The following is a 14,468-nucleotide window of genomic DNA, read 5'->3' on the forward strand; positions in this document are numbered from 1 at the left end:
GCTTGCATGTCAATTCTGAGCACATATTTGGGTTCCTTGTAAAAAAATGAGTCCCATCAGATGTCTCTTCCCCACATATAAGATGTTATTTTTGGCAGTGTCCAAATTGGGACTTGATATATTTGGCAACATTCTCACAGATGTGACCATCATTTTTACTTTTCCTGCTTTTTGCTTCTTCAGACAATGAATTCCCAATAATGATAAATGTAACATTGGGCAGTATACACCCCCTGGGGGAACCCCTCTGTGACTGGAAAAGCACCAGCCCAAACAGAGAGGCTTCCAACCATAACTGGGGTTGGTTTGCCTATCGTTATTAGATGAATCTCCTTGTGCAGATTTGCATGATAACAAACCCCTCTATATTCTTCGATCTACTGGAATCTAACTTTCGATGTCTTATATAACATCCTCTGTAGTAAAGACATTTCCCAAGGTGCAGATTTCCAGGGGGGTTCTCCTTGGTGTTATGCTTTGATGCGGAAGTTAAAAATTTTATACCTTCTACCACGCCCTCTTTTATGAAGACTTTTCTGGAGGTGCAGATTTACGAATGTGTTTCTGTGTTGTTATGCTTGCCTACTGTTTCCTGGCATAACAGGGCCAATGTTCTTCCAAAATACCATTTTGCTGTCTGTGCTTTCACCTTGCAGACCCTTCCAGAATTCTTTTGGGTGTCTCTATGCCCTGATGATCAGCATGTCTTGTTATATCTTCACAAAATGTTAAAAATCTTCTACAATCATCTTGTACATTGTGAGTTTTCACTAGACAGTCAATGTTTGTGCTCTTGCCAGGAAGTTTTGCATTCTCTGTTGCACCAAGGATCTACTGGAAACGTGTTTGCTGTTTCAGTGGTATAGGTTGGTTCAGGTGGCACATTTTATTGGGTTCGTTAGGGTGGCACTGCCCTCCCCTGTGAAATTCTGGCTCTGCTGTTATCCTCTCAAGCTCGTGCCTGAAGATTTGTGCATTTTGGCTGTTGAGAGAAGATATTGAGCTTTGTTTGTTGCAATGATATATGTCATATATCATCATTATTGTTTACAATCCTGTAAGGTGGTTTTGACTCTTAAGACAAAGGTCTTACGATTAATGTTTTTGCTAGATTAATCAAAGTTTCAATCAAAACTAGAATAATATAAACATGTTAATATAACGAACAAAGTTCGAATACTTCAACGGTATGCTTTGATACCAATGTAACGAACAAAGTTCATATAAGCAAGTGAATACTTCAGAAGATCTGAAATATATGCATATTCATGATAGGACAAGTAATATATCTTATATAAGAATTATTGAATGTACAAAGATGATATGACATGAAGATTTGACTACAACTGAGGGCCTGTTTATATACCTAGGCAGGTGCCCTTTCAGGAAGGGCCATGTCCTTAGAGACATGCCTTTTCATAACTAATCACTAATTAATTAATCATTAATTATGATTATTATTGTTTACATTAATTTTATTATTTTTATATATATTTTATTCATAACAGTTAATTTGAATATTTCTATCTATGTAACAGTGCAAGTGATAATTTAAATCATGCTAGAATAACAACAGTGATGAATAACAAAATACTCTCAGATTCAATAGTGGAGCTTAAAGCAGTAACAACCTACCTTCAGCCGCCAGATTTGCAACAACTTTTACTGCATGCACCCGAACATCAACATCCTCTGATTCAAGCAATGACAATATCTTTTGCAATCCAACTGTAAAAATAAATTAGAAATCTATACAAGTCAATAAACATCCCTTTCCAGATATCGTGGAGAAATCCTGCATTTAGTAGAGCCTAAAACTTAATTCTCACAAACTGCAGCTCCAAAAATTTAGCTTGAGATAGCTACCTTGTTCAAAAAGTTTCGCAATAGTAGCTTTCTGTCCATTTGCTGCATCTCTTACTTGGTTTGTCTTAAATGTGTTCATTGCAGTATCTGAGCTAGTTGAGTTCCTTCCTGATCCTCCTCTGTCAAGAACCCTCCTTGTCTAGAAGGAAATTTAATTAAGTTACATGAAATCAGATTTTTCTCCTAAGGTGCAGTATTGGAATATTTAATGAACTCTTCTCCATGCTTCATTTAGAAGTTTTGCAAAATGTAAAAACCTTTCAATAACAAATGCTTACCTCATCAGCTTCAAAACTCAATTGTAATAGCTGGTGTTTCAAACTCTTAATTTCCTCTTCTAATTTACTCTTCTGCTTAACTTCATCCTCCAGCCTTTTAGTAAGCTTTACAACTTCAGCGTTTTCCAACATCTAGTTCAGATATACACATTAGCAGAGAATAAATATGCTCAAGTATTAAGAACTTCCAAAAGGGACAATTTAACTCATAAGCTTCCAAAGTTTCAGAAAATAAACTCAAAAGAAAATCCATTCATGAATAGAAGACCTTGTTGATGCAATCATGTGAAGCATAAAGTTGAATTTCAGTATACCTCCGTATTAACACTTGGAATGATTTTGCTTTTGAGTATTTTAACCTCTTCTTCAGCGTGTTCCCTCATCTGGATTTCTTTCTGCAGCAACCATTTCACTTGTGCAAGTTCTTCACCAGTTCCATTAACCTGACTCTAGAGAAAGGCACATTTATTATAATAAATTCATGAAAAGCTTAAACATACTGCCAAAAGAAAGCAATATATATAGTAGTGGTCACATCAGAAACAAATTTTATAAGGTTTATTAGAAATATCAAATTTATTTACCCTCCAAACCCAAAATGATATGAGATAGCTAACTCTGCGATGACTTTCACAGTTTCACTAAACTTCAAAAGCAGTTATGAATATACAAAAATACGAGTCATGAGAATTCGAAAATATGAAAGAATTTTCCATTTCAATCTGGAAGCAAACATTCTTGCTCCATGAATCATGAATATTCGTACACAATTAAAATGTTTTCCATCACCCACATTTCATAATGGAGGTCCCAGTTAATCCTATATTTGGTTGAAGAAGTAATTCTCATGTCCATATGCCAAGCAAGGTATGCTAGTAATGATGAAATTAGACTGCTGAATTTAATTTCATCATTAATTAAATTCAGCCCCCCCCTTATAAAGCAGCATTGTCGTTGTTACCTGTTACCCACCAGATTGGGTAACCCCCTACGAGAAAACTTTCTCCTATTCTGGACAGCCAGCGAGCCAGCAGCCCTGCACATTGGCTTGATGATGATGATATGCCAGCTCCACCATGTGCACCAGCCACTACATGTCTCACCATCCAGCAATCTTCTGGAATGAAGGTGGGCTACCGCTCAACAGGCACTTTGATCATTTTGAAACTGAGTGCTTTTACTTAATGTTTTGGGCATTTAGAATGGATAAAGGGGTGATTTGGATGATTCATATTGACTGTAAACTTGTTCTCTCACCTTAAAAGGGGGGTTAATATTTAGCCCTAGTCCAGTGGGACCTCCACTATGGCCTTAGGGTTATAGAAGGGGCACTACTTAGAAGACCTGCTCAAGTAGCATGTTCATTATCCCTTTTACCATAACACTTTCTGTTGAAATTTGGTATCGGAGGACAGGTGGTTCCCTTAGGCTTTGATCTTTGGCCTAGGGAAAAGTGTCCAAAAGAATTTAATTTTTCTCCTAAAGTGACTTTGTAATTTTTTTATAAAGTTAAATCTAATTTAAAAGTGACTTTAAGTGATAAAGTTACTAAGTCTAATTTTAAAGTGACTTTTATAAGTCAATGAAAAATTAAAAAGGAAAAGTGACTTTGGAAATAAATGACTAAGTGGGTCTTTATTAAAGTGGGGTGAATTAAAAAATAAAAAGTGAGATTTAAATGAGCATTTAATCTCAGCCTTAGATCTCAATCTATTTCAGCCATTGGATTTAGGGATCACCCAAAAGTCACTTGGATCACCCAAAAGTCACTTGGGGTTAGATTAAAGGAGGAAAAGGTCATTCATTCTTTCATGAGCAGATTGGGAGAAGGAGAGCAAGAGAGATTTCTGAGCAGAGAGGAGAAGGAGACAACAGCTTGGCACACATTCCAAAGCAGCAGTTGAGCAGATTTGTACAGCTGATTCAGCACACAGTGAAAGGCAGATTTTGGCACGATTTTCGAGTGGTTTGCACAAAAATCGAGGAGCAGTTTGCTGATTTTTCTGCACGCAAAACGAAGGCCATACAGCGCATTTATTGCAGTCCGTACAGTGCATTTAATGATGTCCGTACAGCTACATTTAATGCTGAAAGTGGGCACGAAAATCGAGGAGGCCGTACAGCATTTATTGCTGTCCTGTTTGCTGTAATTTCCAGATTGCTGTGAGGCACGGGAAAAGAGATAAGTTGTAAATTTGCTTGCTGATTTTTTGCTGAATATTTCTCACTGTAAAAAGGCAATTTTCAGAAATAAAGAAGAGCTCTCGAACTGGTTTTCCCCAAGAGTTGTAGGGGGTTTTTCCAGGGTCACATTGACCAAAAATCTCAGTGTTTAAATGTGTTTTAATGGCTGTTTATTACTGCTGATTTTTATTTCTGCAATTTCCAGCATTCTGTAAAATTTCCAGAATTTGTGTTTTCAGCAAATTTATTTTTTCCAGCGTGTTAAATGTATGGTTATGGGAAAGGGCATTTAACTATATGGAAGAAATAAGGAGAAATTGAAAACCGGGGTGGGAAATGAGAAATTTCTACACTTTCCATATCACATTATTATCCCTTGATACCATCTCCATTCTTTGGGTTTAACTGTCATTGGTTCATTGGGATTTAGCACCCTCTTATCCACGTCCTTGAGTAGGGCTGAAAAACATTGCCCTGGAGGTTGACGCAGTAAAAGAATGGAAAAGCATAAGATGGCCAGAAATAAAGAAAAAATAAATAAAAATGCAAAAAATGGTTGGGACATAAGCTAGTGTGTGGGAAAAAACCTAGCATGAGCTCTACCCTCCGAATTAGCCATCACCCAGTTCCTAAGCACTTGATGCTCCATCTTATCGAAAGGAACTCTTGCATGTCCCAACCTTGATGAGCGATAAACTGCCTCATCTTAAGGGGTAAAGTAAATGCCATACCAAAAAGGGCGAGCTTTGATCCTTGAGCTATGCACCAAAACACAAATCATCATAAAAAAAAAAAGTAAAAGGTGCACCAAAGGGGTGGGAAAAGAAGGACAAGCAAGGTAACTCATGCATCCATGATTGCTCCCTCCATTACATCTATACACTCAGGATGTGGACTCCCACTAGTTGGTCCCCTATCCATGGCACTTGGCCACAAAGTCTTTCCCCTCCATTGTCACTTGTTTACACCAACACCTATTGATTGAAGGGTTAACCTTGGAAATGCCACCTCCCCATGAGACTTGGTTTAGTTAAATCTTTGAAGGCGATCCCTGTTTGAAGTATTGATATGCCCTTAATACTTAAGTATTCTCCACTTAGATGCATTTACGATGTTAGTCTCTAATGAATGGTTGTTTTCACTTGAGTTTGAGTTGGTTTGCCAGGTGGTCCAACGCTGCAGAGGCCTTGAGGGCACCCTACACCACATGATGCCCATGCCATACATTACAAAAAGCATGATGACTTAGCAGAAGCAGCATTGCCCACTTTTGGAAAAGTGATAGGCCTTTTGACAACTCGAGCAGTTGATATACATAACAAGGCACCCTCAGAAGCCAGAACATTGGGCTTCTCTTGCCTAGCATAGAGGATTCTTGTTTTTGTACCAATGGACCCAACATGCCTCGAGGTTGGCCTTAACACTATTTGATGAGCATACCATCATCCTCCAAATGAAGATGGTCATCCTTAGGATAATTGAGGAGGGATTGTTGCAACAAATGGAGCCTTAACGCTGGAAAGAGGAGGCACCACGTTGCTTACTTGACACAAAAGGAGATGACGTGTGGCACACACAGATGGAATTTGGACCCCTTAGAGTTGCTTTTATTGCTTCATTTGAGGATATTCATCAAATACAGAATGGTTATGACACTTGGAGACATTTTTAGCCTTGCCTTTGCCTTGATGGAGCATTTGGAGCCCTAAAAGGGCATGAGATCATCACCTTTTTAGGTCTATGGACCGCATATAAATAAAGGATCACCTCTCTCATTGTTTCATCATCACTTGTGGTAAACTCGGCCTCTCTTAGAGAACTTGGCCTAGCTATTTGTACTTCGCCACTATGTAGAGATGTGATCTTATGTGGATTTTTGGGTATTGGAGACTAGTGCTTGTTGTGGAGACATCATTCTGTGATAAAGAAGGCTTGTTCTTGGATATATTGAGTACCTTTTGCTGAATATCTTTCATTATTATTGCATGTAATGAATGTTGCTAGGGTTTCTATGTTCCATGTCTAAATGCTTATATTTATGTGAAATGCTTGGTAAATTTTGCATGCTTTAATTTTGTATCGTTGAACTCCATTGAGAACCTCCAACTGAGTTTTTCTCTAGTAAATTTATCCCATCAAGGGTGATAGTTAGGGTTAGAAAGTGAAAACCTAGGGTTTTCCCCTTTACTCCCTTCAAGGGTTTGATAGTTCCATGGTCAAAATTGTTAAGACTCCATCACCCAAGTAGATAAAAGGCATTAGCATCCATCTTGCTGATCAAAACTCATAAAATTTTGTCTTTCTCTCTCCTAAAATTTCAACCCTTCAAGGCAAGTCATTAGGGCTAGTGTTTCAAGCCGAATTCAACTAGGGCTTGGACATTGATATGATTTGAAGTCTTTTCACCTTGTTGAGCCTTAAAACATCCAAATATAGCAATTTTCATGGTTGAAAGCAATAAAGCATGACCCGTATTTGACCTGCGAGTACCCACGGGTCTTGGCGGGTCCTATACTGAGCCAGGTCACTCGCATAGAACCCGCATTTAAGACCAGGACTCAGCGGGTATCTAATAGAACCTGTCTACCCATGTAAGACCCGTGTGTATTCTATAAGACCCGTATGTATTCTATAAGACCTGTATCAGATCCCTATAGAACCCGTCGAGCCTCAAAAGGCACAGTTTGTTCAATTTTTTATTTTTCTTTTCTTTTCTCTTTCTTTTTTGGAAATGAGGTGGAAGAAAAGGGAAATTGGAGGGAAGAAAATGTTTTATAAGCACCTCTCTCCCTTCCATTTGTCATTCACTTGTGATTTGAGTGTTTGGCTAATTTGTATGATTGTTAAGTGACTCCATTGCACAGTGAAGGACCTCTTGGAGGAGGCTAAACGAGGCTTCATCGGATCAAACCCAACTTCAAAGAGGCTTCATGAACCTTGTTTGAATGTTTTCCATGTAATTTTTTGGTATTCAATTTAGTTTTTTCTTGTTTTGAAATTTTTTTTTATTTGCAATTTTTTTTTTATGTTAGGGCCTGTGGCTGAGAAACTCAGCCATAGGGCTTGTGGGCCGAGGAGAGGAGGATTGCCTCCTCAGCCCGCAAGCCCTGTGGCTGAGTTTCTCAGCCACACAGCGGGCATGTATGGCTGAGAAACCCAGCCATAGGACAAAAAAAATCAAAACCAAAAAAAAAAAAAATATTTTTTTATTCCAGATTTTGTCACCATGCCACCAAAAGGTTCTAGAAAGTCTCGTGATCCGACATGGGCACATGGTCAACGAATCATTGTCGGTAATGACCACGATGTCAAGTGCAATTATTGCAATGCCACAATGCATGCAGGCATAAATAGGCTGAAATATCACCTAGCCAGAATTCTTGGGAATGGTGTGGGATGTTGTCAAAATTGCCCTAATGAAGTCACTACTGAAATGGCAGATGCTTTGGAATACACTAAAGAAGAAAGTTCTAAGAGGGAAAAAAGGAAGGATGAGATTGTTGGGATAGGTAGGTCTTCATCCCAGAGTGAAACACAGATTCAAAGTCCAAGTATTGGTAACTCCTCTTCCAGTGTTGTGGCAAACAAGAATATAATCTCTTCTTTCTTCAGTCCTCGTACAACCCTAGGTTCTCAACCAACCTTGGATAGTTTTAATGAAAAGAAGAGGAAGGGGGCAGATATGGCAGTGAGGAGGTTTTGGTACCATAACAATCTCTCATTCAACTATGCAAAGTCTTATTTTATTAGCCCATGGTGGATGCCATTGGAAGTGTTGGCCCTGGATACAAAGCCCCATCTTATAATGCACTTAGGGAGAAAGAGCTAGATGAGGAGCCTAAGTGTGTTAAGGAACAATTGGAAAGCATTAAAAGCTCATGGAAATTTACAAGTTGTACAATTATGTCTGATAGGTGGACAAATCAGAGGGGTAGAACAATAATAAATTTTGTTGTAGCTTGCCCTAAAGGAACCATGTTCCTAAAATCCATTGATGCATATGCAAATGTAAAAGATGCACATTTGATTTTTTCAATGTTGTCTGATGTAATGGAGGAAGTTGGCGTTACAAATGTTGTCCAAGTAATCACGGACAATGCAGCAAATTATGCGGTAGCCGAGAGGTTGCTTTGTGCCAAATATCCCACCATTTTTTGGACTCCATGCGCTACCCATTGCATAGACTTGATGCTAGAGGACATTGGGAAGTTGGAGTGGGTGCAAGATGTTGTGCACGAATGCAAGCAAATTACCAAGTATATTTATAATCATGCTTGGGTTTTGAACCTTATGAGGGAATTCACACAGGGTGAGCTTAGTTGCCCAGCTGTCACACAGTTTGCTATGAACTTTCTTTCCCTCCAAAGCCTTTTGTATGAGTACCAAGCTTTGAGAAGAATGTTTTGTAGACAACAATGGGTATTTTGGAAAGATAGCACAAAACCAAAAGCATTGGCTGTGAAAACATTTGTCTTTGGTGATATTTTGTGGGACAAAGTCACTGAGATTGTCAGCTTCATTGAGCCCCTTGTGAAAGTCTTGAGATTGATGGATGGAGAGAAACCTGCAATGGGATATATTTATGAGGGCATGGACAGGGCGAAAGAGGCCATCAAGACTTTCTACAAGGGAAATGAATCTAAATGTCTCCCTATATGGCAAATCATTGATTCCAGGTGGGACAGGCAACAACATTCACCATTGTATGCAGCAGGAGCATATCTCAATCTGATCTTATTCTATAATGAGGGGTCTAGCATTCAAAGAGATGCCGAGGTGATGAAAGGTGTCATGATATGCATTGAGAAGATGTTTATGAATCAAGATATTCAGGACAAAATCAACATATAACGAGATATGTAAAAGGAAGCATCTAGCATGTTTGGATTCAGCTCAAGCCAATGTCTCAAGAACAAAAAAATGCCCTGTAAGTGAAAATTGTTAGAACTTAGCTTGTAATTTTGCTAGTTTTCTTTTATATGTTTGGCATTGCAAATTGATGATCTTTGTTGTTATTATTTTACAGCTCATTGGTGGATAGGTTGTGACACTGAGGCACCACAATTACAAGAATTCGTAAAAGGAAGCATCTGGCATGTTTGTATTCAGCTCAAGCCAACATCTTAGGGACAAGAAAATGCCCTGTAAGTGCAATTTGTTAGAACTTAGCTTGTAATTTTGCTAGTTCTCTTTTATATGTTTGGCATTTCAAACTAATAATCTTTGTTGTTATTATTTTACAGCTCATTGGTGGATAGATTGTGGCACTGAGGCACCACAATTACAAGAATTCGCCATCAGAGTTTTGAGTCAACCCTGCAATGCTTCTTCTTGTGAGCGCAATAGGTCAGTGTTTGAGCACATCCACAGCATAAAGATAAACAGGTTGGAGCATGAGAGGTTGGAGAAGTTGGTTTTCATCTACTACAACCTTCGAATGCTCACAAAACAAGTGCAGCCAAAGGATACAGATCCAATTTTATTGGATACTATTGGTTGTCTAATTGGGTTATGGAGGAGAAGTCCCCTGATTTGAGTTGGCTTGATGAAGAGACTGAAGATCTCTCTAGTTTGTCATCTCAAATGGAGACTCCAAATACACATGCCTCACAGTTGCTTCAGCCTTCCGATGTTAGCACTAGCTCCACGAGGGCTTATTGTAGACGTAGTCGTCCATGAGTGATGAGACTCAAGATTGTTATGAACTTACGAGACAATCATTTATCATTTATGACATGTATTTGAATTTTGAACTTGCTGACATTTTTTATTTTAATTATGGAATCATGAGTCCTTTTCTTATTCAGTATCTAAATGTTTTGCTTACAAAAATCGAATATGTTATGTTGTACTTTTATAGATATGAGATGATGTTATGAATTATTGCATATATTGTGGTTTTTATAACTTATAAGGGTTGGAATTGTGATTAGTTTCTTTTTGTGCTTAAAATTTACAATAATTTAACTTTTTTTGTATTTTGACAAGTCTTATACGAGTCTTATAAGGGTCGTTCCCGAGTCTTATACAAGTCGACGAGTCAATGATGTGACAAGTCTTATACGAGTACAAGTCGAGCAGCATTGGTTGAAAGTGCTTCCCTAGGGCTAACGACATCAACCCTAGGCAATTCTAGGGCTTGAAAACCCCTAATTCTACATTGAGGCTTCAACTTAGGGTCATTTGAATGTTTGTTTCTCTTGTTGATGATCATACTTTTCAAATAATTTTTTCCTTCTTCTTGTATGTCTAGTTGTGCTATTGTTGAATCACATCTTGAAAGCCCCCAAGCTACAAGCCTCCCTTTATAAGCCTCTTCATTGGTACACTATTTCTTATAACAAAGATTTGAACCTTGTTCTTAGTTTGAGTACCTCGATTAATCCTATCAAAGTGACACCTTTGATGCCTCTTCATAAGTATGTCATTCCTTATCACAAAGATTTGAACCTTGCTCTTAGTCTGAGTACTTGATTAAGCCTATCAAAGTGACACCTTTGATCCTTTTGACCTAGAATACCATTTAAGTGACCTATACTGGGAAGCCTTTGTTTAGTGAAATTCTACTAAAGAGTGGAGTGCTAAGGTGGTAGTGGCATCCACCTCATTGTTGTATCTTAGTCTAGCTTTTGTCTTATGAGGCCTCTCACAAGACCTACTAGATTTTGAGGCAACATTACCCACTCACATGGGTGACCCCCAAGAGAAAATTGTTTCTCATCCTATTCAACAAGCAGCCCTATGTGATCTACAAATAGCTAGCCTCAGAGGCCCTCCATCTATGTTTTGGTCGGTGATTTGTGACATCTAGCTTGCTTATCAACTGAAGGTTGGCCATACGTCATAAGGTACATTAATCATGTTTGTAATCAAGTGCTTTCATTTAATCTTTAAGAGCATATTGGTATGAATCATAGGTTGAATTGGATGACTAATCGCTTTTGGTTGTATCCTTATTCCCATGCTTCACCTTGTTGGCTATCCTTTGCTCTTAATCCAGTGTAACTTCTTTGAGGCCTTTCTTTCTACTGTCTAGGAAAGGCACAAATAGGAGGCATTAAATGATGTTCCATGCCCATGGTAATCCATACTTATCACTTTCCATCTTTCCTTGGTTTCATGTCCCAACCTTTGGGTTGATTGTTATCTATCACCATTTTTGGTTCCCTGAATTCCTATCTCTTGAGTAGGAATCATGAAACTTGCCCTCAGACGTTGATGCAACAAAAAGAAAAGAAAAGCATAAGCCATAAAGATCAAATGTAAAGTAATCGATAGGATAAAATAAAATGCATAAACAAAAAACCTAAACTATGCTCCACTACCTTCATTAGCCCTCACACAGTTCCTAGCTAATGCAAGAGTAAATCAAAAGAAAAGTAACTTTCACATCCCAACCCTAGCGAATGATAAACTGCTTTATCTCAAAGGGTGATAAATGAATAAATCAAGCTTGTAGCCCCAGTTATGCAGAAAAAAAGAAAATCATTAAAGGAAAAGGCACACAAGAGGGGTGGTAAAAACAAGCCGAGGAAAGGGGTAACTCAAGTCCCACGATTTCTCCCACTACACATTATAACACTCAAAATTGATGGTATTTCATAATTCGTACATAGATGGCGGAACCATCCATGGAGTAAACCCCCACAGTACCACAATTCACGGGCACCTCCTGATTGATGGGTTCACCTAGCAAAAGCTCCTCCCCTTGAGGTTGGAAGCATCTAATAAGGCCTTTGGATAACCCTCCCATACCTAAGCATAGTAACTTGTTTACAAACCCTAAGCTAGAAAGACATTTGAAGATGATTCTTGTGTGAAGTACTCTTGTGCTTTTTGCATTAAATATGGTCCATTGTGATACTTTTAAGGTTTCTTTACCTATGATAATGATATTACTTGATTTTAAGGGTACATTACAAATGTTGTCTCCCAAGTATAGCTACCATCCATTGAGGGATTGATTAAGACTTCTCAACACTCTAGAGAACACATCTAAACCCACGTGATGACACTTCAAGGCATTGTAGCCAAGACATTGACCACTTAAAGAAAAGCATTGACCTTGATTGATCCAGCATTGATGATGAGCTTCTCTTCTTCATTAAGAGCCTAGGTGTTGCCTAAAGAATCCAAGACGTTGCCATGAAAGATGATGTGCCCCAACGACCACAAGATGCCCCAAAGTTGGCATTACACCTTGATTGACATTGCCTTGTTCCTAGACCAATTTATGGACAATGGTGACTTGCAATCCCTTTGGAAGGGATGGGGCACCTTTCTTGATGATGACATCATGCCCTAGCCTTATGATGTCACCATGATGAGGCCTAGAATGATGACATGGGCTTATTGATGGAGATATCTTCATGAGGAGGGTTTCGCTAAACCTTTGAACACCTTGTTGATGAGAAGATGGCTTTGAGTGAGGAGCACTCATGTGATTCATCTTTTGCGCCTTATTGATGGAGATCTTCACTTTTGGATGATGACATCGCCCTTCAAGACCTATTTACATATATGTGGGGTAAAAAGAGGATAATTGTTGTGTTTTATCATTGACAGATCTATATTTTAGGTCGACTTGTGACCTACTTAATTTGTAATCACTTAAGTCTTATCTTAGGGGCTTTTAGTCTATCTTACCCTAAATTGACTCAATTTCCCTCATATAAATAGATGAAAATCCAATTTAGGAGGATCATTGTCACATAAACTCATTATTTCTCTTGTGAGAGAGTGCACACTAGTTTGCTCTTTTTCTCTTGCACACAATGGATCACTAGGCTAGCAAATTTTCTTGGGGAAGATAAAATTGCATGGATGGATTTTCTTTGGAATAATGAAGTGACGTTATGGTCAATGTTGTTATTTTACTATATGTATTGTTATTCCATTTTGCAAATTATGAAGCCTTCATGATATGTTATATCTTTATTGGCTGCAAAATCTCCTTTTGCGAGATTTCTCTCAAGTATCCATCAAGGAAACTTAGAATACCATTCCTTCACCTTAAATCTTCTATTTGTGAAGGTCGCTAGGGTTAGATTGAGAGGTTTTCCTCTCTTTCTCACTACATTCAAGGTCTTTCACCTTTGACCTTGCCCTTTTGACTTCATATATCCAATTGATTAAAGGCACTAGTCCTTTTGTGTCAATATTTAAAATTTATCTTTTTCTTCTTTTACACAGTAAACCAGAGTTAGGGTTTATCAAAATCTGCATTAAATAGCATAAAATACCTTGAAAGTAGTAGTACTAGGGTTAGGGTTTGCATCTATCAAATTGGAAAAAGAAAAACATCATTTTTATTCATTTTCAGCAATTATTCTAGGGATAAGGTCTGCGGTTTCCTAGTTGTTTTGAGCATTTTCAGCCATTGGAAAATTTGCTTTAACCTTCCTCTTGTTTACCTATTTAATAGTCGTTGATATTTTATTGTCTATCATCACTCATAGAATATTTTTGTTATTACTATTATAAATTTTGCATGCTTGAAATTGTCTTTATCTTATTCCCTAATTTATAACAGCAATTGTTTAATTAATGCTGGCATGTGTTGTTGAAAATAGTAGCGAGAAACATCTCCTTGATTTGTTCCTTAGTCAAGAAAGACCTCGATCAGTCCTTCTTCAGCATGCACGAGTTCAAGGACGTGTTCATGGAGCAATTAACTGATGTCCAAGTACGAGTTTATATTTGGAAAATGCCAAGTGAGAGTCTCAGTGTCTATTTGAGGCAAGGACGAGTTGGAAGAGTCAATTTGACTCAGTTTACAAATCAATCACAAGTTCGAGTTTGTTGTCACTTACTGCAAAAAGTGTTTTCAGTTGTCCAAAGAGTAAATGAGCAAAGACGTTTGCAATCAACGTCCAAGCCTCAAAAGGACTCAAAGCCCAAATTGGATCCTCTCCATTGGAAAGTGCTTTGAACAAGCTTTCCAATGATAGGTGGAAGTCCAAAAATAGACTCCTAGATCAAAAGTTATGGTCTGCTGAAGTTTCAAAGATTCAAGCCTTAGGAAGGAAAGAATATCAGAGATCGCATATCAAAGGTTGGGCATGCCAGCGCATCGCAACATTAGAGCATCAGAGTATCGGCGATCGCATATCAGAGGTCCAACGACATCAGAGATCGGCG

The 14,468-nt window shown here is 38.2% G+C and overlaps 1 protein-coding gene across 2 annotated transcripts in view; it reads right to left on the reverse strand.

Moving 5' to 3' along the window:
* LOC149218395 (kinesin-like protein KIN-UB) overlaps positions 1 to 14,468 on the reverse strand; it is a 177,341-nt gene that overhangs the window by 74,391 nt on the left and 88,482 nt on the right. The window contains exons 11-14 of one of the 2 annotated variants that reach the window (XM_089383936.1): positions 2,459 to 2,587; positions 2,145 to 2,276; positions 1,867 to 2,005; positions 1,636 to 1,728 (exon numbers count right to left, since the gene is read on the reverse strand). In XM_089383936.1, the coding sequence (XP_089240062.1) occupies positions 1,636 to 1,728; positions 1,867 to 2,005; positions 2,145 to 2,276; positions 2,459 to 2,587 (493 nt within the window). Of the gene's footprint in view, positions 1 to 1,635; positions 1,729 to 1,866; positions 2,006 to 2,144; positions 2,277 to 2,458; positions 2,594 to 14,468 lie in introns of both variants that reach the window. The other variant, XM_089383935.1, reaches the window with a different exon arrangement.

The sequence above is a fragment of the Pinus tabuliformis genome, chromosome Q (assembly GCF_031772625.1).
Source record: "Pinus tabuliformis cultivar Carrire ecotype Pingquan chromosome Q, CPIR1, whole genome shotgun sequence".
Lineage (NCBI taxonomy): Eukaryota > Viridiplantae > Streptophyta > Pinopsida > Pinales > Pinaceae > Pinus > Pinus tabuliformis.